Genomic DNA, 27,661 nt, shown 5'->3' on the forward strand with positions numbered 1-27,661 from the left:
TGTAGTTTGAGTTGGCAGGAGATAGATAGATTGAAATTAAAACCTTCACGTTGGGATTTGCTCAAATATCACACACCAGGCAGACCTCCAATCCAGCAGGCAAATGCAAGGTCGAGCGGGTTCAGATGACAGCCGCCCTGTGTCTGATGTGTAAAGTGAAGAGTTCTCTGGGTGAACTTTTCTTCTTTAAAAAGAGAGTGAAAGAATTCATTTGCCACTGCTTAGTTGACTCACCCCAGAGGTACAGAATCGTGATCTTGAAGGGCCTGTACCTTCTGCTCAATGAAAATGTCCTTGGACCAGAGAAAAACAGCAAATAGGACCATTTCTTAAAAAGTAGGCCCCCAAGATGATCCAATGTCCTCTGCTTTCCAAGTCTCCCTGTTTGGTTTTTAATTCATAGCCATAGCCCACAAGGAGCAGATTTTCTAGGTAAAATAAATCAAGAAGTTAGAAGACAATTCTCTTTTTTTTTCTTTATTAATATATTAGCATTCCTATTTCACAGAGTCCTTGAGAAAGAAAGTATTGAGACAGTTAGTTTAGAGACTCTAAGTGAGCCACACAAATCTAGCTTCTATGAGCTGTGAACCTTAATGACTTCACAGTCTAGTTCACTGGAGGTTGTTTTAAAACTTATGCCCTGGGAGCCAGAGTAGTGGCACACACTTTAATCCCAGCCCTTGAGAGGCAGAGATGGGTGGATCTCTGTGAGTTCCAGGCCAGCCTGGTCTAAATAGTGAGTTCCAGGCCAGTCAGAGCGACATAGCGAGACCTGTGTCTCAAAAACCAACAAAGGGCTGGAGATGGCTCAGCAGTTAAGAGCATTGACTGCTCTTCCAGAGGACCTGAGTTCAATTCCCAGCAACCACATGGTGGCTCACGACCATCTATAATGAGATCTGGTGCCTTCTTCTGGCCTGAAGGCATATATGTAAACAGAACACTATATATAATAAATAAATAAATCTTTTAAAAAACCAACAAACAATAATAATGACAAAAACATGCATTGCCAGGGTTGGAGCTGCTCATTGGATGAGAGCCCTGGCTGCTCTTCCAGAGACCCAGGTTTGATTCCCAGCACCTATGGTAGCTCACAACCTTCTGTAAGTCACATCTCAAGGGATCCAAAACCTTCTTCTGGCCTCTATGGGCAGTAGTCACAATGTGGTACACACACATATATTCAGACAAAACACCCACACATAACATAAATAGAATTTAAAAAGAAAACAAAGACTCACTGGGCATTGGGACTGAGGAAACAGCTCTGTTGGTAGAGTGTTTGCCTGGCAAGCATTAGTGTGGTATTAATGCCCGGAATCCCAACACCCTGGGAAGTGGAGCTCCAGGCCAGCCTGAGCTGCATGAGATCCTAACAATAAACAAATACTTATGCCTTTAAGTATGCATCCCGACTTTTCTGTTTCTGGTCTATTGCCTCAACACTGGACCAACCTGCTTCTCTTATTTAATTTTCTTTGTTACATTTCTTTCAGATCTCAGGTTGAGTCTCATTTCCAAGGTTTTTACAACCATGTAATTTCGACTTTTTTTTTTTTTTTTTAGAGGTGTGGAGTAGATCCAAGGTCTTGTGCCATACTGGATAAGTGCTTTGTAACCTTAATAACTGAATTATAACATCAACTTCCTCCCTTCCTCCCTATTCTCCTCTTTCCACTCTCCCTGATTCCCTCCTAAATTACAGTAGCATAGGCCAGCCTTGAACCTGCAATCTTCCTGCCTCCGCCTCCTAAGTAAGGGCTGATAGCACAGGCTTGTGGCACCACAGCCAGTGATTTGTTAATTCTTATGACCGTTCTTCCACTCTGTTTGCCCACTCCCCTCACCCCAAATTGCCTGGCAAAAGTCCTAGAAATTGCAGTTTGGAGCCTGCTTTCACAGGACATTGACCCTAAATATTATTCTTACTGTCTGATTGCTTTTTCTGCATTTCTCTTGTAACAATGATCTGAACCAAGTCCTTGATTGACACCATAACCTATCTTTCATGGTGAGGTTCATGAACTCAGAGCCAGGTTGCCTTTGAGTCCTGGCTCCACCCCTTGCTAGCTGTGTCACCTGGGGCAAGTCATTTCAACTTCTGTGCCTTTCCCCACCTGTGAAGTGGAGACAGATGGTCGACCAGTAGGATATTGAGGTTGAGTTAATGTAGCTACTGCTATGGCTAGGGGTATATAGCTCACCGGTAAAACAGGTTCTGGTTCTGAGAATGTGGTAGGCCATAGGTTTAATCTCCAGCCATCACCAAAAGGCAAAGAAAGAAAAAAACCAATCTTCCTATATTTGGCTAGGCGAAAATGTGGTAGTTCTTACCGTTGTTACCCTTGTCCCCTTCTGTAGACCTCCTGTGACTTTAGAGTTTACCAAACTTTTTTTGAATGGAGAGAAAACAATAAAGACACAAGGAAGAAAAATAGGTTCAGATGATCACACTTCTTCACAGTGGTTATTACCACATTAGCTTTAAAGTTTCTTATTTTCCTTTTAATCTCAACAGCTTGAATTTTCTAACATTTTAAATGCTATAATTCTACTTCTCCTGTATGTATAGATCACTTCAGTCTAAATGATATTTTTCCTTTTTCTTAAATTTTATTTATTGTTTTTAATGGAACTATACGTTCTCCCAACTCCTCTTCCCTCCTCCCCTCTCCCCTTCCACCCTCTCCTCTGCTCCCATGCTTCCAATTTACTCAGGAGATCTTGTCTTTTTCCTTCTTCTTTTTTTTAATCATCAGAACTAACTTTTCTATAATAACTTCCAAATTTTCTAAGTAAATCATAAAAAAGTGTTTAACGGGAAGGTCAAAAACAGGTAATACTTTCGCTCAGTAAATAACAAAGGACAGAAGAAAAACGACGAGCATTTTACCGGAATCTGAGTTAGGAAATCGGGGCAGCAGAACAAACAGCAAACGGCAAATAGCTACTTGGGTTACATCAGAATGAACAGAGACGGGATGACCTGGGCTTCCAGCTTGAGACTGTTGCACAACGCGATTAGTGGAACTAGAAGTTACCTATTGCATGTTAGAAACTGCTCCACAGGCTTTGAAAACAGAAAGAAGAGCTAGCTGAGAGTACAGCCCATGCTTACAGGTGCGTGTCACAATTTCACATATAGAGAATGCAAAAGCCCCACATCCATGAACATACGGGCAACACTAATGGGACTTTAGGGAGTTATCAAGGAAGAAAGGAAAGAAGGGAGGGAGGGAGGGAGGGAGGGAGGGAGGGAGGGAGGGAGGGAGGGAGGGAGGGAGGGAGGGAGGGAGGAAAGTGATGTTGGGTGGGGGTCATGCTGTCGAGGACATGGGGGGAACTTGGAGGACATTGGGAGATGGATAATATTTTATGTTTTCAGGTCTAAAATTCTCAAAAATAAAGAAAAATAATAAAAAAAAGAGATCAAGTAAACTGGTCATTCAATCTGTGATGGTGATGTTTTCATACCTAAGAAAAATGTGGCCTCTATCCATGTCTTAGCTGAATTTATACTTAGCGCCCCTCTTTGCAGGCGACAGCTTATTAACTTGAACATCTGTAAAGCAAAGCTTCAGCTGCACTTTGATTTTAGGATAGCTAAAGTGCAAAACTCTCCGGGTGAGCGTAAGTATAAAAGATTGAAATCAAGATATATAATCTGGGCTGGAGAGATGGCTTAGAGGTTAAGAGCACTGGCTGCTCTTCCAAAGGTCCTGAGTTCAATTCCCAGCAACCACATGGTGGCTCGCAACCATCTGTAATGAGATCTGGTGCCCTCTTCTGACATACAGGCAGAACACTGTATATATAATAAATAGATAAATCTTTAAAAAATAAAGATATATAATCCAATAAAATTTCATGTAAGTGGGAGAAATTGAAAATGTAAGAGTTTGGGGGCTTTGCCCTTGATTTATTTTTTGTCTTCCTTCCAGTTAAACTGATTTCCTCATGTTGTTTCTGGATTAGAGCCAGATCAACTTTGCCTGTTTCTAATCAAATAATGGAGAAGACAATTTACAAATGCTAACTTCGGTTAGTAGTTCCTGGGAGGCTGCGTCTAGACTGAGCTAGCCGAGGACTGATTCACTTTGACTTGAGGTAAGTTACTATCTGCACTCTTGACTGGACTGTGGTAATGCTTACATTTTTTCCATGAGAGTGGATAACAGTCACCACAACTCAGAACATCACCACGGGCCTTCGAGAGAGATTGGAATGATTGACACTAAGGTGGGTGTGCAGTTTGGAGGAGAGATTTAGAATTTAACTAGCTTCCAACCTCTTTATATTTTGGGTGAGTTTGGAGGAGAGGTTCAGAGTAGAACTTTCCATTTCATTTCAGCCTACAAAGGAACAACCAGAACAGACCACATTGTGATCTGGGCGTCCCAAACTCTTTTCTTTACTTCAGCTATCTGGAGATCAAATATGCTTAGTTTTTTTTTAAAAAAAACTTTTTTAAAATTATAAATTCTTAATATAAATAATGAGGATATAGTTATATTCTATTTTCAGAAAATGAGGGTGGGTTTGGAAAAAGCAGTCTCTCAGGCTATGCTTACAGATAACATTTTAACTGTTTACGTTAAGGTTATAGTTCATGGGTGACTACTAACTTAGAAAACACACTGCTTTAAATAACTTTTCCTCCCTTTTAAATTTATTCCTTTTCATTTTATTGAAAGTTTTTCCTCCTACCCTACCTGTAAATCCTCTCAGTTCCTCTTACCTCCCCTCCCGTCTGAATCTGTTCCCCTTCTGTCTCTCATTAGGAAACAAACAGGCCTCTAAGGCTTAATATAATAAGGTAAATAAGAACTAACACATCTGAGCTGGACAAGACAAACAAATAGAAGGAAAAGAGCTCAAGAGAAGGCACAGCAAACAGAGACACACTTGTTTGCACACCCAGGAATCCCATAAAAACACTGAACTGGAAGCTAAGCCCCGTGCAGGCGCTGTGCGTGCTGCCTCGGTCTCTGTGAGTTCATATGTGCCTGGATCTGTGTGATTTAGAAGGCTCTGTGTACTTGGTGTCCTCCAGCTCCTCTGGCTCTCCCATTCTTTCTGCCTCCTCTTTTTCTAGGTTCCCTGAGTTCTGAGGGAGTGAATTTGATGGTGACACCCCATCTAGGAACGAGTGTTCCAAAGTCTCTCACTCTCCGCATATCTGACTGCGGTCTCTGCCTTTGTTCCCATCTACTGCAGGAGGAAGCTTCTCCAATGATGGCTGCGCAAGGTGCCGGCCTGCTTCACTGGCTGGTGTCCCTTTTTTAAATTTTATTTTATCTCCTATCCTCTTGTAACAGCCCATTCAAAACATATCATTTTAATTTTGTTACTAACATGCAGACTTTTGTTTTTGTTTATAAAAGGCATATACCACAGCATAACCACATTTTATTTCTAAAGTTATACATTTTTACCTTTAAGTTGAATGCAGCATAATTTGTTAACTTTGAAAACTGCTAATCAGAAATCGGGATGGTGACACATGACAGTCACACAGCATTTGGGAGGCAGAAGCAAGAGGATTATTGCAAGTTTGAATCCAGACTAGTAGACACCAGGAGCTCCAGGCCAGTCAGAGCTATGTAGTGAGACCCTCCCTCCCTCCCTCCCTCCCTCCCTCCCTCCCTCCCTCCCTCCCTCCCTCCCTCCCTCCTTCTCTCTGTCTCTCTCTCTGTCTCTCTCTCTGTCTCTCTGTCTGTCTCTCTCTCTCTCACACACACACACACACACACACACACACTCACTTACTAAGTAATGAATTAAAATTTATAGCCTTCAAACTATTTATTTGTTTAGGTTCTGGGAACTGAACCAAGAGCCTTAGTCATGCATTGCATATTCTATCACTGATCTACATCCCTACCCCCCTTAAAATAAATCATATTGTATAGTAAAGTGGCTATTTGAAAAGAATTTTAAGGGATGATTACTCTTATAGTAAATTTAAAATATAATGATTTATAGCTCAAAATACCTAAAGCAAAAATACTATAAAATAAGTACAATCAATCATAGTGGATGATAAGGTACAGGGTACTTGACATGATGTTATTATAAACTAGATGTGCAGAATACAGGATGGTTTATTATCGTAAATAATGAAAACTGGAGTTTCATTTAGATCATTTATTTATTTGTGTGTGTGAGAGAGGCATATACACACACACATACACAGAGAAACAAAGAGACAGACAGACAAAAGTTGAGAGAGAGAGAGAGAGGTGATATGATGTATGTATGCACGCAATTGTGTCTGTGGTTATAGGAGAACTTCCTGAGAGTCTGTTCTCTCCTTCCACCATGAGTTCTGGCAGTGAAATTTAGGTAGCAAGCTGTATCAATTACTTTTCTGTGGTGGCAATAACATTCCATAACCAAGGCAAGTAATGAAAGAGTTTATTTGGGCTTATGATTCCAGAGTTAGGGTTCATGATTGTAAGGCAGAGGCCGTAGATGTAGCTGGACACCATAAGCCGAAGAGAGAGCTTACATTTTGAAGCTCAAGCAGGAAGCAGAGAGATCACACCTAAATTGGCTAGAGGCTTTGACATCTCCAAGTTTGCCCCCAGTGACACACTTCCTCCTGCAAGGTCACAACTTCTAAACCTATGGAACCAATGCCACCAAGTGGGGAACCAAATATTCATAAGCCTGAGACTATAAGGAGACATTTCCCATCAAACCACCACGCATGGCTTTCTGCAAGTGCTTTTCTCTGCTAAGCCATGTCCCTGCCCCCAGGTCAGATTTTCAAAGAAAGCTCTGTAGAAGACCTAGCAAATTTCTGAGAATGTTTGATAGTGGCATTAATGTAAACACTTTCAAAAAGATATAAGGAAAAAAAATAAAAATAAATAAAAAAAAACCAAAAAGATATATGGACATTCTAAAATGCCTTTTTATTTAAAGATCTGTCAGACAAGGGGCTGCTTTTGAGTTGGTAACACTAGTCCACCAAGAGACAGAAACCTATCAAAGTGTTTTCATTGGTTTTTTACATTATTCTACTAAATATTAATGCTAAGCAATATTTCTTTTTTATTTGCTTTCTTTTATGTGCATTGTTGTTCTGCCTGCGTGTATGCCTGTGTGAGGGTGTTGGATCCCCTAGTACTGGAGTTTCAGATCATTGTGAACTGCCATGTGGATGCTTGGAATTGAACCTGTGTCCTCTAGAAGAGCAGCCATGGCTCTTAGCTGCTGAGCCATCTCTCAAGGCTCCCAATGTTTACATTTTTTAAAGCAGTTTTATCACATCTGTTTAGTATTTTCTACACTCTCCCCTCCACTTCCTTCCTTATTCCCCCACCATTTTCTTCCACCTTTGTGTACTCTCTCTTCTTTTAAACCCACTGACTTTTTTTTAAACCTTCTGCTTCTGTGTGTATGGGTGTAGGACCACCTCCTTGAGCATGGGTATCGTCTCAGGGGCCGCATATCTCCCCCATCAGCCATCTGTTACCAATAGCTACCCAGCTGAAGGTGGGACTACGAGACTCCCTCTCATACTACTTATCTGTGTAAAGGAGTGTTGCATTTGTTTGTGCTGTGTCTGTTTAGTTATGTAAAGATGTGTTGCATTTGTTTTGCCTTGCCTGTCAGAGGCTCCAGATTGGTCTAATAAAGAACTGAACGGCAATAGCTAGGCAGAAGAAAGGATAGGTCAGGCCGGCAACGAGACAGAATAAATAGGAAAAATCTAAGCTCAAGAAGAAAGACAGAGAAGGAGAGAACAAGGGAGATGCTGGGGCCAGAAACCAGGCAGCTGCTAGACAGCAGACAGGAGAAGCAGTGTAAGTAAGACATAAGAAGAAAAGAAAAGTAAAAAAAAGCTCCGAGGCAAAAGGTAAATAAACAGGTTAATTTAAATTAGAAGAGATAGCCAGAAATGAGCCGAAGCTAGGCCGAACATGTAAAACTAATAAGTCCCCGTGAATAAGTCCCCGTGTCATGATTTTGGAGCTGGTTGTTGGTGGGGGAAAAAAAGCTGGTATAAGCCTTACTGCTACCACCTATAGATACAGAATTTAATCTTTGGACATGGAGGTTTTCTTTGTAAGACTCCCCCCTTTGATACCAGTGAGTGATGAAGTTTCCATTTCTTTTGTTACGAAAAGGTAAAAAAGACTAGCTGTCATATGTTCTACCAGAATACAAATGGGCCAATCTCATTCCAGAAGGAATTGTGGATAAAACTTAAGATTGTAAAAACATATTCTGCCGTTAGCTTCTAAATCTTATGAAAAACTCACCATTGTGACAGCACCCCGAAGTCATTCTGACTATGAGCAAACATTTTCAACAGGAGTCGTGGCTTCAGAGCTGATGTAAGGATTAGGCATAGCTTAGTGGGAGAGAGCTAGCCTAGGATATGGAAAGAGCTTGCCTATGAGACATAAGCTCCTGGGTTTGATCTTCAGTCCTGGAAAAGGCAATCTCAAGGAGTGGAAGCCAGGTATTGAGGTGGAAGGAGGAGGGTCTTGAATTTGAAGTCAGTCTGGGCTGCATAAAGTGACCTTGGAGGGGAGGGAGGAGAAGGGTAGGTGAGGAGGGGGAGCAGAGGAAAAACTTAGCTTTCTCCCTCAAAGTTAATAAAACAGAACTTAACATTTTACATTATCATGATTTCTTGTGTGCGTATTAAGACATCAAGATAAACAGTAAACAACACTTGTGAACCAGTGGGTGTCTGTGAGTTCAAGGCCAGCCTGGCATATGTAAGGAGTTCCAGCCCAACTAGGGCTACAGAGTAAGACCCTTTCTCAAAAGAAGAAAGAAGAAAAATAAAACAGCACACACAAACCCCCTATTGTAATTTTCTTCTTCTAAAAATAAAACCAATCCTCCATTTAGAATACTAACTCATTATCTGGTATTCATTTAGCACATGAATGTCCAGACATCTAAAAATATTATTTCAAAATTTTTGCAGTATTGTTAGGTGGATAGGAGTCTCTCATTTCCACTTTACAGAACAAGAACACCTTGGTAAGTTGCCCAAAGTCATACAGTTAGGAACTGACTGAGCCAAAATAGGGTACCAGGGCTGTCTTTTTTTCCATGCCCTTTTCCATACACTTATGAAGCAGTACATTCAAGCCCTTAATGAAACTGGACCCCGTTGTGTGTCTGCGTGTTGAACGGGTTCAATTATTTTCCAAGCTTTGATGTGGTCGATTCCCATCATTCCGTGTGACAGAAGGCTGAATAGTAAGCAGGGGATACATTTCTGGGTAACCCCCAGGTGCTCTGAAGCTTTATCTGAACCCGTTGAGTCTGGTCTCATGAGGAATTCTTTCTTTTGTAGTTCTTTCCGTGGGAAGAATGGGGAACATTCGCAGCTTCGTCCTGGTCACCATTGCTCTGATAATGGGCAGGGAAAGCTGGGTAAGCCTTTTGTGCAGACTATTATAAGGGCTGCTTAGAGACGGAATTTCTTTTTAATTTCTAGAAAAAGAATATTAGCGATATTAACTTGCTCCTAAGGAATGGGAAAGTTCTGTGGAAACGTGGCATGTAGTAACACTTAAATACTTTAAAAATAAAAATCGGGATTTGCAACAAATCACTGAAATTTTTAAACCGTGTTATTTCCTTTTTCACATGGTATCAGGTGTTCAAAACTGACCATGGTAGTTAGTGTTGGTCTTAGGCCAATATTGGACATAATTAGTATATATTACCATGATTATCTGAAGGTTATTTCAATGAACATGTGTCTCCATTTACACATTCCAAAGGACCAAAGACCAGCATACTCAAAGTTCTGGGAAAAATAAAATAACTTTCTGGTTGAAATAGCATTCTGATATGGGAGTGGGAGACAACACTGAATCAAGGATTTATCCAGATTATTGGCGACCTTTCTTTCCCATAAACGTGAGATGCACATTGCCTTGCAGGCCCTCGAGGATGTGCACTGTCTGCAGGAGCAGGAAAGGCTCCGAGCTCAGGTGCACCAGCTTGAGACCCGGGTCAAACAGCTGCAGGCCACGATCGCACAGCTCGTGCACGAGAAGGAAGTGCAGTTCCTGGATAAGGGACAAGAGGACAGTTTCATTGACCTTGAAGGCCAGCGGCAATATGCAGGTCAGAACTCGTTTTTCCTAAATGTCTCAACCATTTGGGTCACACATCTACATGTAATGACGGTATTGGGTATCCAGGGACTTTAGACCTTTTCTTTGTTTAGTTTTGTCTTTTAGTCGTTTTCAACTCAGAATCTCACTCTATAGCTCAGGCTGGCCTGGTACTTAACTGTCTTCCTGCCTCAGCCTCCTCAAATGCTGGATTTCAGGTGTATCCTCCACCACCCTCGGCTCACTTCCCATCTTGCTGAAAAGCTATGTCTGTTCCAATGATAAGCAGCATAACTCAGTCACTCCACCAATTTAAAAAGCTTCTTCCATATTTTCCCCTTTTATCTCTAGTATGTGCCCACAGGGTGTTTGATCTAAATACTAAGTATCTGACAATTTCTGTATCTTCATAAGATATCAGTACCACAGATTGTTAAATACTCACCTAAAATGGCAGATTATAATTGAGAGTGTTTCTGTTTAAACTTTGTTTTTATTTAGGTCTTTTCCTCCTTATATGTATGCAGTTTTTCCTTCTTTTTATTTTGGGCTGGGTCTCTCTGTGTTGTCTAGTCTAGTGTTGAAATCCAAGTACAAGCAATCCTTCTACCTCAACTTCCTGAGTAGCTCGGACCACAGGTGTGTGCTACCATACTTGATTCTCTCTTTTGAAACCCACAATGAAAAAAAAAATTAGTAGAACTAAAGGACAGGAAAAGAAAAATCTAATTTTTAAGGAAAATAAAAGAGTAATTTTTAAAATATGTCTATTTAACAGCTTGACATTTTCCCCTTTGATTAGGCCAACATTTATATCCTAGAAATGAAATGGTATTGGACTGTGAGCACAGTATAAATACCACTGCACCCATCACTAGTCCCACAGAAAAATGCTGTGGAATAATTCTTCTGTACACTGTGCGAATACATGTCACTATGATTGGTTTAATAAACAAGCTTACTGACCAATAGCTGAACAGGATACAGTTAGGCGGGAAAGCCAAACTGAGAATGATGGGATGAAGAAGGGCAGAATTAGAAGACTCGCCAACCAGATGGAGAACAAGACGGACACACAAAATGGGATAGAGGTAAAAGCCACGAGCCTCCTGGCAGCACATAGATCAATAGAAATGGGTTAAGCTGTAAGAGCTAGTTAGTAATAAGCCTGAGCTATTGGCTGAACATTTATAATTTATATTAAGCCTCTGAGTGATTATTTGGGAGCAGGTGAGCGGGTGGTCGGGACAAGAAAACTCTGCCTATGGAAAAAATCTTTTGGTTTTCTGTCCATATGAATGACTCTGTAAGAGGGAATTTGAGTGTTGGAAACAGAGACAGTGCTGTATAGAACTCTTTGTTCGCAGCCGTTCCTATGCTGCATGTCTATGATGTGTTCTAATTTGTCTGCTTATGAATATAAGCCTAATTTGATCAATAAACTGGTTGCTGTGTAAGGCTTGAAAGGATATCCAATACATTTAAAAATATCTATTACTATGTAATATGATAGATGTTTTGCCTGTATGCATGCCTGTGTACTGTGTGCACTTCAGTGTCCATGAAGGACAGAAGAGGGAGTTCAGTCCCCAAAAACTAGAGTTACAGACCATTGTGCGCAGTCATGTGGATGCTGGGAATTTGAATGCGGGTCCTCTTGTAAAACAGTGATTCTCTGCTATAGCCACTCATTCAAAATAGCTGGCAACCTTCTAAAGTATAATACTTACCCCAAACTAGGAGGGACTTGAGGTTTTCCTCTATTTGCAAGCTAATAAGCTTGTCTCATGGATCTAGCAGAGAGCTACAGCTTATGGGTCACAAGTCTAAGTTACATATTTGCATTAATGTTCTTTGTTCTCAAATACCAAGAGCCCATGCAAACAGTTAATGGGGCTATGCCATAACTGGATTAAGAAATTCCAGTGTTTTATAGTGAGTTTAAAATGTGTCCAATCTTTGGCTCCAGCGTAGATGTTATCTTTATTTTAGTGTGCAGCTAATGGAGCAACTGTCTGTCCAGAAGGAGATGTTATCTTAGTATCCTTCAAGGCTGCCTACCCACAAATGTGCTTTAAAACATAGTCTAGAATATAAACCCTGTTGGGGAAAAAAATGTGTAGAAATACAAGTGCCCTGTGGGGAATTATCTGCAAACATTTCCTTTAGTCTACTCCAGACTAATTAATAAAACATCACTGTAGGCCAGAAAATAATTTATGAATTTTCTGTCAGACGTGGACGAAATTGTTTAAGAACAGTACCAGGACAGACTTCCTACCAAATTTCCTTGAATGGGCTAAGATGGGATAAGATGGTTTGGAGTCACCAAGTAAATATCTATCTTTGGGGTTAATGGTGTGTTCTTCATGGTGCCCTCTTCATTGGTTGGAATCTCGGGGCTTGACTGTAATGTGGTCGGGTATCTATCCAGAAACCTTTGCTATGTGTCCCGTGAATAGTAGGGCCAATACTGAATGAAGTGGTGTGTTGTTCTTAGTGGAGTTTGGCGTGAATTCACTAGTAGTGAGATTGTGAAGTAGATCCTGTTACCCTCCATTTGTTACTCGTCTGGACAGTAGAAAGTGGATGGGCGGATTTGATACAAGCTGGAGGGCAGAATCTTACTGAGGAATTGGATAAGTCACTGGGGATAATCATAAGGTTGGTTCCCGAAGAATTTTGTGTCCCTCCCAGATTCATGTGTCAAAGTTCTAACTCCAATAGTATTGTGTGTGATCCCATTTGGACATTTAAGGAAATGGTCAAGTAGAAATGTGACTATTAGGTGTACCCACATCTCACAGGACAAATATCTTCATAAGAAGTGATACATGCATACATACATACATACTAAAGAATATAGCTGGACAGTGCTGCATACTTTTAATCCCAGTACTTGGGAGGCAGAAGCAGGTGGATCTCTGTGAGTTCGAGGCCAGCCTGGTCTACAGAGTGAGTTCCAGGACAGGCTCCCAAGCTACAGAGAAACCCTGTCTCAAAAAACCAAAAACGAATAAACAATTATAAAGAGCTACAAAGATAATTACAGCTATGGACAAAGGGCTTGGAAGAAACCAATTCTGATAACTGCTTACATATTGAGCTTCTTAACTTTAGAATATTGAAATATTGTGAGAAAATATATCTCTGTTGTTGCCCAAAGTTGATAGTATGTTCTTCTGAAGATTTAAGAAATTAATATGCCACAAATGTGATGGAGGTCAGCTTTTGTACTAGAAATGTAATACTTTAATATTAAAAAAATGAACTGAAATGTCATTTAGTCTGAGTTACTCATATCACAGGACTAACTGGTATACTTTCTGTCATTAGTCCATTGGTGGGTATCTTGGAAATTCTTCTAGTAGATTTTCAATGTGTTCGGACTTGAGGTAAGAAATAGACAAATTAGTGAATTAAAAAACCATATACAATGGTGCATTTTGGGTAGTGGAGTACAGTAAGTTTGAATTGAGTCTATTAGTAATGAGATAGAACCATCTATTGGCGGATAGTGTTGTGAAGCAGGTTCCTACACCCTCCACTGGTCATTTATCTGAGTAGTAGCAAGTGGAATTTGATAATTTGAAACTTTCATTCTAAATCTTAGAGACACAGAGATTATATCAGTCATCTATGTGTGACTTTAATGAACAGTAGAAGATGATCATATTAATGAACAGATTGCCAGTGGTTGGTATAGATGAGGAAACTCAAATAATCAAGTGTGCCAACTTCCAGAGTGTCTATATAACTAGAATAACATACTTTGCTGCACACGTGGGGCAATGAAAGTGTAACCCAGGTTGATCCCTCCTCAAGAGCATTTGTGGGTAGCAGAGGATCATGGGAGAGCCGTAGATCATATAGGACACCAGAGCATGCCTTGCTAAACAAGGCTGAGCTATGATCTGGCTGAATGCCACACATGGAAAGGGATCTATGATAGCCATGATTTTGGTTTTAAATGAGTGTGTTTATTAAGGGAATAGTGAGCAAAAGTAAAAGAACGAACAGCAAGTAGCAGATAGACAGATGCAGCTTATAAAAAGCAAAGCATCATGGAACCCTTAAAACAATCAGCAGAAATGACTGAATGAGCCTGACGAGAGAGAAAGCAAACATAATATCATCAGATAGAGTGCTTACAACCTCCAGCAAAAATGATGGGGAAATTTCTGAAATGGTTGTGCCAAAGTTCTTGATTGAGAGATTCCTTGGAAAAGCATCTTTACTGATGAGCTTCCAGCTTCTCATCCCCACCATTGGCATTTTTTTATGCCACAGGAAAAGCAGCAGTAACCTCTGTTAGTAAATGGTTTACCTTCCAGCTGTTTCCAAGAGTACAATTTTTTAAAAAGTATTCTCAGTTTTTGCTGTTTTTCTTTCTCCCTGTTACAGAGTTAAGAGGTCATTTTGTTCCAAGACAGGAAACTAAAAAACAAAACAAAAACAAAAAACAAACAAAAACAAAAACAAAACAAAACACTTGAAATAAACATGCTGGGGTCTGGGAGAGGAAGGGGGCCCTCAATCCTAGATTCTGCTTTTCAGGAAGCTTAAAGAGTACATGACTACCTATCAGTACAGTGCATTTTACACCTGTTTCTGCTTTCTGTCACTAAAGCGTAAATCAGGCCAATCCTCGTGGCTGCTTAAGCTTTTCTGGAAAGCAAGTCATCACAGTGCTTTCAGACTGCAATGACATAGTGCCTTTATTATTTATTAATAACTGAACTTTGTTTCTTACAGTTTTTGACGGTAGGGTGTCCAAGATCAAGTGCCAGCAGATTTTATATCTGGTGAAGTCTCACTATATGGAAATGGCTCTTCTTGTTAGTGGGTGGCTCACATCTATCCATAATTCCAATTTTAGGTGATGGGATGCCCTCCATGGGTACCAGTCATGCATATGGTACACATACATACATATATACCTATACACATGAAATAAATCTTTAAAATTTATTTTTAAATGTATTATAAGATAACTTATTCTATGCTAATATCATAAAAACAATTGATATTGTGCTCACATCAAAGTTTATATTTCTTGGTGTCCTTGAATTTAAAACATTCTGTTCATGCATATAATTTGCATAAATTAGATGTCTTTGTTCTTATTTAGAAGTCACTATACTGTTACTAAATTAGTAATTTCCCTGAATTGTAATTCATCACATGCTAGCAAACATCTAATTACATATAAATTAGGAATTTTTAGCAAATAATGAATAAATCACAAATGTATATAGCATATAACTAAACTATCTTTTTAAGCATGTGAGGGCTAATGACTTATGAATTAAAAGTTATTGTATCAAATTCACATTCATTGGTGACAATTGCAGCATGTCTGTTTGACACCTGTTGCTTTACAATAGCTTCTATAGAAGCTTCTGGTTTTCATGGCAGTTTCTCGAGGAAGCATGGGTAGTCGTTAAGGTAAGGCACTTGGTACCAAGTCCAACACTCCTTTTACTATTGGAGGTCCCTGGACAAATTACTTAACTTCATATTCCTCCTCATAAAATGGGAATCGTAAGTGTTTTTATTTTTTGTAAGGATTGAATGGGTTAAGATTCTTAAGATAACATTTGATCTAAAAAAAGAATGACATATATGCATGGACATTACCTTTCTACTCTCCCCCTTGCTTTTGGAGGAAAGACCCTACACTCTATGCCACAAGAATATTGCCATCTCCAATGAGCCAGAATCTTTTCTCCTTTCTTTTCTTCTTCTGTTACCTGGGAATGGGTATGACTGTGGTAAGGCTAGTTCTGGCATATCCCAGAACACTCTGTGGACTGGTAGATGACCCCTGTTGCTAACCTTTAAAAAAAATTAAGAATGTGAGATACTCCAGAAATGATTGTGCATGTTTGTAGTCCCACTGCTCAGGAAATTAAAGCATACTGGGAGGTTAAGTCTAAAGGGACTCATTAAAAAAATAGGACAGTCTGGATATATAGTCATATTCTCTAAAATACAAAACCAGAACAGCAACATGGTTTCTGGGGGAGAGGGAGTCATTTTTAGCCTTTAATTTTCAGTCTTGAGTTTTAGCCACCATTCTGAGACAACAAGAAAAAGATTACTCTAGCTGGAATGTTACTTTAGGAAGCATAAAGACACAGTCTTCCGTAAGTGGCTTGCTTTCTGCACATCGGAGAAACTATTCCTATCACCGAGTACAATGCAATATTTGACAGAGAGAAGCTCACATGGACTTTCTTCTAGTAGTATGTGAACCTTCAAAAATTATTACTTTAAAAAAGTCCTATTAATGACTGGAATATTGCTCCGTGCTTAAGAACACATACTCTTCTGGAAAAGGACCTGAGATTGGTTCCCAGCACCTATGTGAGGCAATTCACAATTGCACATAATTCCAGCTACAGAGAAATTAAATACCCTCTTCTGGCCTATGCTCATTCTCTCATTCATGTTCATACCCCCCACCGCCACACACAGATGTATACGTGATTTTAAAAACTAGGAAAAATACTTATAAAGTCCTGTTGTTTCACTCCCCCCAATCATCCCACCTATGGGCCAGTGGATTGAGTGGGTTGACATGTTTCAAACAAAATATCTAGCTGATTATCACTTATTTTTAATTTATGTGTATGTATGTGTATCTGTCATGTGCTGGAGTACCCCAAGAGAACAGTAGAGGGCATCTGATCACCTGGGGCTGAAGTTACAGATGGTTGTGAGTCACCATGTGGGTGCTGGGAACTGAACCTGGGTTCTCTGCAAGAGTATCAAGGGCTCTTAACTGCAGAGCCATCTCTCCAGCCCCTCTACTTGGTATTTTAATCTCTACTTTGATCAAACTTTCTGCTGTCACAGTTTGAGCCATGAGTCACCATACGAGCTTCTTAAATTGTTCTTTTTAAAGATTTATTTATTTATTTATTTATTTATTTATTTATTTATTTTGTATACAGTGTTCTGCTGTGCTGCATGTATACCTGCAGGCCAGAAGAGGGCACCAGATCTCATTATACATGGTCATGAGCCACCATGTGGTTGCTGGGAATTGAACTCAGGACCTCTGGTAGAGCAACCAGTGCTCTTAATCTCCGAGCCATCTCTCCAGCTCCAAGCTGTTTGCTTTTTAAAATGTGTATTTAATAACTTTTTTATAATCTGCTTGGAATTTTTTTGAGGGTGGATTGTTTGTTTGTTTTTCTTCCATTAAAACCTCCTCTTGAGATGTTTATTTGTATTTGGTACTCTCTTCTGGACAGAAGGATATTTAAAAAAACAAAACTGAAAGATGGAAAGAAACAAAAACAAACAGAAAGTGTTGGCAGAGATCCCCGTATTTATGAAGTTTTTCTACAGCAAGTTAGAGTTAATCATTTCCATATTTGCCTGGAAAAGAGTTTGAACCTTGTGAGTCTTTTGCTGTTCAGTCCTTTGGTAGGAGATCAGCTATGAACAATGAGCTCTTTCCCAATGGAGGGAAAATGTGCTGACTTTAATCAAAGTCTTCTACTACATACTTGACCACAAGACATAAGTTTTTAAATAACATTGAGTTGATTGTACGTGGGCATTTTCTTCTTGTTTAGTTTTCTAACAGGATCCCTTTTATAGTCCAGCGTGCATAAAGAACACTTGTGTTTTTGAATCTTGAAAGTAAATGCATGAACAGAGCCTAAGTCACTAGGAAGACCAACAGTGGTGCATGATTGAAGTCAGCTCTGTGAAGTTTATTTTCTCTTCAGATTTTCACTGCCTACTCAATTTAATATGATATGTGTTTCATTTGTTGACAGTTTGGCATCAAAACAGTGAACTGAAGAGAGAACTTAAAAACACTCTGTAAAACTTACATAATTCAGTCATAAGACAATTTTTTAAAGAGGAAATTAACAAAATGGTAAAAGTCAAATGTAAAGGAGATTCTACATATTATTTTCAGAAGTTCTGTACCTGGCTATTCCTCAGACAACTTTCTGTAGTTTGGCCCCTGCTCCGCCCATCTGCAGGCTGCATGGGCATCTACCTAATACTTGACCATACTCTCCAGGACTGCTCAAATCAGTCTCAAATAAGACCCAGTGGGTATTAGCTTGTTTTACCTCAAGTGGCTTAGGAAACTAATATTAGCTGGGCGGTGGTGGCGCACGCCTTTAATCCCAGCACTCGAGTGGCAGAGGCAGGCGGATCTCTGTGAGTTCGAGACCAGCCTGGTCTACAGAGCACGTTGTAGGACAGGCTTCAAAGCCACAGAGAAACCCTGTCTCGAAAAAACAAAACAACAACAAAAAAAACAAACAAAAAAAAGTTTCCAGGGAATGTTTTTAAAATGTAGTGAAACTGAAAGATCATAAAAACTTGACAAGATTATTGTTTGGGGTTCAGACCGAATGTCCAGTAAGACATTAAGACAAGATAACCCCATTACAATATTTACATGCGGTTGCATTTTCACTTTCATTGTTCAACTCATTGCGCAGGTTTCAATAAACAACAAGTCCCACTTGAGTACAAAGCAATAAACTGAACAGAAATTATTTGCTTTTAACCTGATTTTTTCAAAAATAATTAATGCTCCTTATTTCATTCATTCCTTCCCCCTGGTTCTATCAAGAGGCCAATGATAACCATATTGTAGGAAAGAAAACGTGGTTTTCTGAATTCCCACTAGAAGACGAACATGATGGCATTTTATGAACCAATTATGTATTCCATTTGTCTTATCTATCTCCACGGGTACTGGATTTCAGGAACAAAGACATATAGCAAGTGTCATATTATCCTGTTTTGTAAACAGATTGCTCAGAGATTTACAATGATGGATTTAAGCAGAGTGGATTTTACAAAATCAAACCTCTCCGGAGCCAGGCAAAATTCTCTGTGTATTGTGACATGGCTGATGGAGGAGGCTGGACCGTGATTCAGAGGCGATCTGATGGCAGCGAGAACTTTAGCAGGTAACTGTTTTTAACCAGTAATTATTAGGAACAGGAGACTGAGATTTGTTAGTTAAGCCTTCTTACTGCCTCAAATTCAGTAATATGACAGACTTTACGTACTCATTCTCAAGTAAGAATATGCGTGTGAGAGAGCTCAGCAAGAGAATACAGAGATGAGAAAATGAGGAATGGGATGGACGCTGCAGGTGACCATTTGTGCCTCGCTAAAACTAACTTTCAATTTCAACTTCTCAGGGGTTGGAATGACTACGAAAGTGGCTTCGGGAACTTTGTCCAAAGAAATGGTGAATATTGGCTGGGTAACAAAAACCTTAACTTACTGACTACGCAAGGTAAGTTTTGTACTTGCATAGGGGAGGCAGCAAGTCTTAGGTTCAGGTCCCAGGACTCCTAGACAAACAAAGGCCATGTAGTATTTCACACTAAATCATTGACAATAGAAAAAAAATTCAGTATATATCATGATTTTTCAGATGTAAAGATACTTGCTGAGCTATTATCCCATTTGTAAAATGCTACTTAAAACAGGGATTAGAGGCAAAGAAACTAGATTGGTAGGTAAACCTATATTTTCTTATATGTCTTCTATTCCTTGAAAGGAAATGGCTTGTCAAAATAATTTTTAAAAATTTGAGTGACACCCAACACTTGGGAGGCAGAGGCAGGCGGATCTCTGTGAGTTCGAGACCAGCCTGGTCTACAAGAGCTAGTTCCAGGACAGGTTCCAAAACCACAGAGAAACCCTGTCTCGAAAAAACCAAAAAAAAAAAAAAAATTTGAGTGACTGACAATTATACACACACACACACAATTTATTATCACACTAATACCATGTGATAAGCCACTACTTATCAAGACAGTAGTAGTTTGGGGTTAGAGACATGACTCAGAGTTCAAGAGTTCATATTGCTCCTCCCAGCACCCACGTCAGGTAACTCACAGCTGCCTGTATCCCCAGCTCCAGGGAATCCAGTGCTCCTTTCTGGCCTCTGAAGGCACCCGCACATGTGGCATTACCCACACAGACACCCACATATACACATAAAAATAAATCTTGAAAACACAAAAAATGATTTAAAGGCAATTGTGACCCTCTATACAATTCTCCCTATACATGTTCACTTGTATGTCTATAACTAGAGTTCTCTATTTGTCTAAAGTTTTGTTCCATAACAATTTTTCAGTGCTTTACTTTTCATAGCCTTTCGTTCCCATCTGTCATCCTCCTTCGCTGACTGATAGCTTGAGACTGCTGTCAGCCCCCTTTAGGTCTGGGACTCAATGCCTCATAAATCACAGTTGCACTGCCCAAGAAGACAAGTTAAATCACACTGACAATGCCAAGGCTTATTTGTTCCAGCCAAGCTCAGGCAACTACTGGTCAGTCTATATCCAAAATAGCCAACAGAGCACTAAGTACCAGGGTGTTTGAGACGTGCGAGTGGTCGCAAGAAAGGTTACATAATCCAGTATATCATAGTTTCCCTTCTCTCATCAGTAGACTCTGAGTCTCCTTTCCCCAGCATAAACATTATCCTGGTTTTAAGAGTACATCTTTTGACAGCTATGTAACATTTATCATACCTCCTTCTGTTTGTCTTTTATATTAATATTTTTCTGGATCATGGTTTAAACTATGCAAATTCCATTGTGTCATTTTTAAGCATACAAAATTCAAGCTAATTTCTCAAGTTATTTTGTGCATATATTTTTGCCTGGGTGGATGTTTTCAACAAATCTGATTCCCCTTCATCTTTTCTTGCTGGTGCTGGATGTTGAAACCAGGCCTTTACACATACTAAGCATGTGTTCTACCACAGATCTACAAACACACCTCTTTCCATGGCATCTGTTCCCCAGGCTTTGATGCTAACAAGGGGAGGTTTTCACAAAACAACCAGGATTCCTGTTTCTTCTTCAAATGGTTCTCAGGCACCTTGCTAGCTGACCTTATATTCTACCACAAAAACCCACCAAATACACGCATACTCAAGTGAGGGGGCTCTATGACGAAGCCTGGTCTGGCTGCTGGGGCCATAAGGTGTTGTTAATAATAATTAGTCTTAAAACTAGATTCTTATGAAATTAAGACAAACGGAATAAACATAATTCTTAAATCTACTAATTTCATCATCGTCATATTCTCTCTCTCTCTCTGAGTTTTTTTTTTTTTTTTTTGAGATAGGGTTTCTCTGTGTAGCCTTGGCTGTCCTGTACCTCACCAGCCTGGTCTTGAACTCACTGCCTCTGCCTCCTGAGTAGTGGAATTAAACGTGTAAATCACCACTGCCTGGCTCTTTTAATCCATTAACTAAATAATAACATTTTCTGTTCTTGACAAAGTGAGTCATATACTATTTTTAGATTTGTTTTTATTCTTCAGACAGTAGAGTTTTTCAACTGTGCTATTTTGCTGTCATTTTCAAGTAAAATAAACAATAAAATGCTCACACTGTATTACACTGGAGTCAGTGTTATTCTTTGAAAACTGATTCTTGGCAGAAGAAATGGTAACATCAAAATAAAACTACAATTTATTTTTAGCTTTAAAAGTCAATATCATGTCGAGTATTTAAACAACAATAATTTCTTACTTTTTCTTTTTTTCTTTTTCTTTTTTTTAGGAGATTACACTTTAAAAATTGACCTGACAGATTTTGAGAAAAATAGTCGCTTTGCACAATACAAACATTTTAGAGTTGGTGATAAAAAGGTACTAAAAGTTTTAATTTTTAAAATTAACTCAAGGCAATGTCTTGAGTTAACACCGAAACGATGCAATAAAGCTTTGATGTCTGTAGAAATAAAAATACATAATATAAACTCGTTTGTTTAACATTTTTTTCAAGTGATTCCTACTGATAGTGAAAATGGCTCTTCCCTCCCCTCCCCAGTCCTTTTATGAACTGAATGTTGGGGAATATTCTGGAACAGCGGGAGACGCCCTTTCGGGGACCTTTCACCCTGAAGTACAGTGGTGGGCTAGTCACCGAAGAATGAAGTTCAGCACGTGGGACAGAGATAATGACAACTACGAAGGGAACTGTGCTGAGGAGGAGCAGTCTGGCTGGTGGTTTAACAGGTTTGATGCTTTGCACACAGGGCTGTAAAGGCGTTAATGGTATTAATTATACCAAGTAAGGTGATGGTGACCTTATGTGTGATGTTACGCAATCCTTAACAGAATTCTTCAGCTGTGAGGTCCTTTTGAGGTTCACTATGCACATTAGTAAAGCCTGAACAATATGTAACAGAAGGTGGGTGTGGTACCACATTCCAGTAAACCCAAGACTTGGAGGCAGGCAGAGACAAGGGGATCACCACAAGTTCAAGGCCTGTCTCAGATACATAGCAACCTCAAGGCTAGCCTGGGATCATGTCTTGAAAACACACACACACACACATACACATGCACCCAAAATAAATAAAATTTTCCAATAATATGTTTTGGAAATAAATCAAATGTATACTTTTACAAGGATTTTGTTTTGAAAACTGAGTTACTGTGAGTTATAACAAGAAGGCCCCAGTTGGCATGAGGAAGTAGAGAGCATGCACACATAAACACATTTGTGAGCGAGATGTGATGGCTCACACCTGTAATCCTGGCATTTGGGAAGGCGAGGCCATCAGGTATTATATGAGGTCTAGGCTAGTAGGCACTTGCCTTAATAAAATAAACAATAAATAAATAAAAGGCACCATGCACTGAAATCAACTAGACCCAAAGTGATGTTTTTAATTTGCATGTTTTTATAATAAAGGTTATTTTTTAAAAGTTTTAAAAAGAAAGCAAGAGAAGAGAAGGAAGGGAGGAAGGAAGAAGGAATTTGCGGCACTTTGTGAACCAACTAACTCTTCGTTGTCTTATCTCTTACGAGATAATCCCCGTTACTGCTCTAATTTTGTGCTACTTTTCATTCGTCGTGACGTTTATTAGTTCATTTAATGCAAGCCTTCCCAATGTAGGAAAAAATTGCTACGATGTTCTCAACACTTAATCCTACCGTAGCTGCTGTTTGAATATTTCACCGCTATCATCACGCGCATTCTGTTTTTAAAAATGTTTTTAAACAGTTTCTTAAAGATTTATTTATTTATTATGTGAACAGTGTTCTCCCTGCATGTATGCCTGCATGCCAGGAGAGTGTACCAACATCTCATTATAGAAGGTTGTGAGCCACCATATGGTTGCTGGAATTGAACTCAGGACCTCTGGAAGAACAGTCAGTGCTCCGAGAATGATCTTGAGCCCTAATACCACCACTGACTCTACCTCCCAAATGCTGGAACTGTAGACCAGACATGTACCACTCACGGTGCCTAGCTGAAATCTGCCCTCTTGCCCGGTTCCCTCTCAGCAGCCATAGAGTAGCTGCGATTCCATTTAAGCAGAATTCGTCAGGCCTCGAATGAGAGGTAGCACACTGTATCGTTTCGAGTTGTCTCATCTCTGGACCAAATGTCCCTGGTTCCTTTTTGGTTTCCCAAGCTGCATTTTTGTAGGATCAGTTAGGTGCAGATGGAAACTTTATGCAGTTTTCCTCAAAAGTGACCCAGCTGGCGTGCTACCTCGGCAGAGCAGGTGTGGGACAGCGTGGGATGAAGCATCAGCTTTGGAAATACTCTGTTTTCCTTAGGAAACAGGAGCCACCTCAAAATGTGTGGACACCTAAACTTTCCATTAAGAAATCTTAGGCAATTTTGGAGTATAGTGTTTTCCATACAACTGGACTATCCATGTAAATCCCATAATCTATATAATTTTTTTAGTGTAAATAAAGCACCTCAAAATATAAACTCTATGCTATGAGTGCATCTATTCTATACATGCTAAAAGTGGGCTATATATGCTATGATTGGATCTATTCTATATACGCTATAGTAGAATCTATATGTTATGAGTGATCTATTCTATACACACTAAAATTAGACTCTATATGCTATGAGTGAATCTATTCTATACATGCCAAAATTAGGTTCTATATGCTATGAATGGATCTATTCTATGCATGCTAAAATTTCTAAAAATATGAGAGTCTTCACTATAACATCACTTGCTGTGATGTGTTGGCTTTTAATTAATTACTATTTTTTGGTCTGCTTACTTAAGACATGGCCTTACTACGCAGTACAGTCTGCAGTTTGTCCTCAAACCCGTGGCAATCCTCCTGCCTTAGCCTCCCAAGTGCTGGAATTACAGGTGGAAACAGCCGTACCTGATTGGCTTTAGAGAGGTAGATTTCAATACAGATACAATGAATTTAATGTGTTTCCATCAATTAAGGGAAAAGTATGTGGCTGTAAAAACAGTAGGCTTCCTGTTGGGTTTTACTTTTCCAAAAATTGAGTCTGTTTAACAGTTGGCCATTTATTAAGAAGATGGAGTACACGCAACAGTGTGAGAGAGCAGAGAAGGAAGATCATTAAATCATTTTTTTCCTACTGTGCTAACGTGAAACATGGCAAAACATCTCTTCCCTCTTAGCTTCCTTTTCTTAAAAAAAAAAAAAAAAGATGGTTCTCCTCTTTTTTATTCCTTCCTCTTCTTGTAAGTAAGCAGCATTTAAGACTTGTCATCTGTGAACATTCATTAATGACTGATTTTGAACCGATTTGAAGAAATCATCACTAATATTACTGAGACCTAGAGTGCGCACATCTTCCAGTTGGTTGGATTTTGCTACTCCTGAATGAATGGCAGTCTCACAAATAATAAGGAAGGCAAATAAATGATATAGTTGACTTTAGAAATGGGGGTTGGAAAGATCAAAAACGGCAATTTAGTAGCTGGCACCACTCAAGAAAAACAGGTCACCCTAGAGAGAAAGGAAATTGTTCCCGAAGCGTAGCCTTAACTCTTTGTTTTCCCTGTCGCATTCTAATTGACGGGAATTGTTGGCGCTTCTCAGTGTTTCTCACTATTGAGGCTGGAATTGCAACGCCCCCTACAGGTCTCTGTATTTATTGCCCAGCCCCACCCACGTAGGCGCCCTCTGCTTCTTACTCAAAGTCGTCTAGAAAACAGCTGCCATGTGTTCCTGCCGCTGACGCTTAACACCCTCTGCTTTTTCCACCGGGAAAGACTCTAGCCCTATAATGACGAGCCAATGCCAGTACTTCTTTGCTACCTCATTGCTACCTCCCTTGCCTTTCAGGCCTCGTGTCTTTGCAAGTCGTATCTCTCCCCAGTGACAACCACTACACCACCAGTTCCCCTGAACACTTCTTTACCTTGGAGTGTCTATCTTTAATAACTAGGGTCAAGTTCAGGCTAGAAATTGAAGGATACTGGAACACTGGTCTCAGAATAATTAGTGGACCCTACAGCCCATTTCTCAATAGGCTCCAAATCAAACCAAACATAATAGTTTCTCTATATAAATGTATCCAAATATTTATTCTAGGTACTCTGGGGGTTTTCCTTTCCAAATGTTGCTTCTCATGGTACTTTCGAAACACAGTGGATACCGAATCCCTGCAGACTTAGCAGGCATGGTTTCGATTAGTCCTCGCTATTTAAATTAGGAAGACTGCCAGGATGGTCAGTGAAAGCAAATCACAAGCTTAGTGATCCAAGTCTGCTACTTTGCATTTATGAATGAATTCTTTGCTTTTCTGATTCAATGGTTTGTTTCTTTACTCAGAACTAGTTCCTCTCATAGCCTATAGTCTGATATTTTTTCATTAGTTACAGGAATAAATAATAGATGGTGATTAATATCATAACAGGAAAATGACTACAAACTGTTACAAGAAATTTGTGTATGCCAAGGACAGACGAGTATGTAGACCCCAAAGGAGGAAAAAGGAAATGCTTAAGTTTTACAATAACCTAACAGACCTATCTAGATTGGTGCAGTATATGTAAAAAATTAACTTGACAACTCAAACAAAAGATTATTTTCTGATAGCTGTGAAGTTTTTTAAAAGGAGGTTTAAATTCTGTTTGCTTATCTTGAAGATGCAAATAATTGATATGCTAACAACCAAAGAAGGGAAAGAAGGGAATCTGAATCATGAAAGTCATATCTTTTTTATTTATTTATTTTTATTTTTTCGAGACATGGTTTCTCCGTGGCTTTTGGTTCCTGTCCTGGCACTAGCTCTGTCCTGAACTCACAGGCTGTCCTCGAACTCACAGAGATCCGCCTGCCTCTGCCTCCCGAGTGCTGGGATTAAAGGCGTGCGCCACCACCGCCCGGCTATGAAAGTCATATCTTGACTGTGGATTGGTGAACTTGGAAGTACAAACTACTCTGGAAGCTGCAGTAGAGCCGCTTGTCCCCACATCTTACTTTGCTTGTCCCCACGTCTTTATTGTGCCCTTGTGGCCAAGCACGAGGCTAACATTGGTCAACCAGGAGGATGTAGGTGAAGGCTACAATGCCATTTTTCTTTGCTTCTTTTTTCTTTCTTTTTTTTTGTTTAAAGGTGTCTTAGTCAGGGTTCCTATTGCTGTGAAGACAGCGACTTTTTTTTCTTTGTTCACTTGTTTTTTCAAGATAGGGTTTCTATGTGTATCCCTGACTGTCCAGGAACTAGCTCTGTAAACCAGGCTGGCCTTGAACTCACAAAGATCTGCCTGTCTCTACCTCCTGAGTGCTGGGGTTAAAAATGTGTGCCACAACTTCCCGGCTGACCACCACAGCAACTCTTATAAAGGAAAACATTTAACTGAGATAGCACTTTACAATTTCAGAGGTTAGTCCGTTGTCATCATGGTCTGGAGCATGGTAGCATGCAGGCAGACATAATACTGGCTGCATCTTGATCAGAAGACAACAGAAAATAGTCTCAGCTTCACACCGAGCAAAGCTCGAGCAAAGGAGACGCCAAGCTTCTCCGCCCAGAGACATACTTCCTCCAACAAGGCCACACCTATTCCAACAAAGCCACACCTCCTAAGAGTGCCACTCCTATAGGCTTATGGGGGCCAACTGCATTCAAACTACCACAAAAGGCTACTAAGAACTGAAATGCTTATTTTTCAACACACTTCAAGTGGCCTGGGATGGTTTGGAATGGGACCAAAACTCACTTGCTTAAACAAGGTCATTTGTTTGTATAGAAGTTTCAGGTTTGGGGAAATGATGTGTTTCTGGGAAACAACAGAAGTCATCATCTAAAAGTTTTATCGTTTCTTAGCAAGATAAAGTTTCTGATGCGGACTTTCCTTCTGACTGTTCTGTTTTCTTTTGTTCTCCCACTAGGTGTCACTCTGCAAACCTGAATGGGGTGTACTATCAGGGCCCCTACACAGCAGAGACGGATAATGGAGTAGTCTGGTACACCTGGCATGGATGGTGGTATTCCTTGAAATCTGTGGTTATGAAAATTAGGCCAAATGATTTTATTCCAAATATCATTTAGTTGTTCCAATTGGCCTCTTTCTGCAATTCATATTGGTTTGAAATATTTGAGAAATACAATCCTGAATAAATATTTGCATGGTGTTGGCAATTGTTGTGACTTCTTATTCTTAATCCTGCACTTATTACTTAATGTACTTTTAGTTCAGGAGATAGAAAATATCCAACAAATAAATGTAGACTTTGTTAATGTTTACTGAGTTTCTATGTACATAGGGGTATG

General features: G+C 39.7%; 1 protein-coding gene across 1 annotated transcript; it reads left to right on the plus strand.

Moving 5' to 3' along the window:
- Window positions 1–3,072: 3,072 nt before the first annotated feature.
- On the plus strand, window positions 3,073–27,439 carry Fgl1 (fibrinogen like 1). The gene is made up of 9 exons (XM_057752924.1): window positions 3,073–3,126; window positions 3,948–4,113; window positions 9,335–9,414; window positions 9,930–10,116; window positions 18,904–19,063; window positions 19,301–19,398; window positions 21,691–21,779; window positions 21,961–22,148; window positions 27,280–27,439. Exons 3-9 carry the CDS (start codon window positions 9,352–9,354, stop codon window positions 27,437–27,439), a joined length of 945 nt encoding a protein of 314 aa, XP_057608907.1. The 5' UTR covers window positions 3,073–3,126; window positions 3,948–4,113; window positions 9,335–9,351.
- Window positions 27,440–27,661: the final 222 nt, after the last annotated feature.

Source organism: Chionomys nivalis, chromosome 20 (genome assembly GCF_950005125.1).
Source record: "Chionomys nivalis chromosome 20, mChiNiv1.1, whole genome shotgun sequence".
Classification (NCBI taxonomy): Eukaryota; Metazoa; Chordata; class Mammalia; order Rodentia; family Cricetidae; genus Chionomys; species Chionomys nivalis.

Coding starts and splice junctions, on each gene's coding strand:
- Fgl1 (XM_057752924.1), top strand. CDS start 9,352: ATGGGGAACATTCGCAGCTTCGTCCTGGTCACCATTGCTCTGATAATG. Junction 19,399..21,690: donor TAACTTACTGACTACGCAAG/GTAAGTTTTGTA, acceptor TCTTTTTTTTAG/GAGATTACACTTTAAAAATT. Junction 22,149..27,279: donor TCTGGCTGGTGGTTTAACAG/GTTTGATGCTTT, acceptor TTCTCCCACTAG/GTGTCACTCTGCAAACCTGA.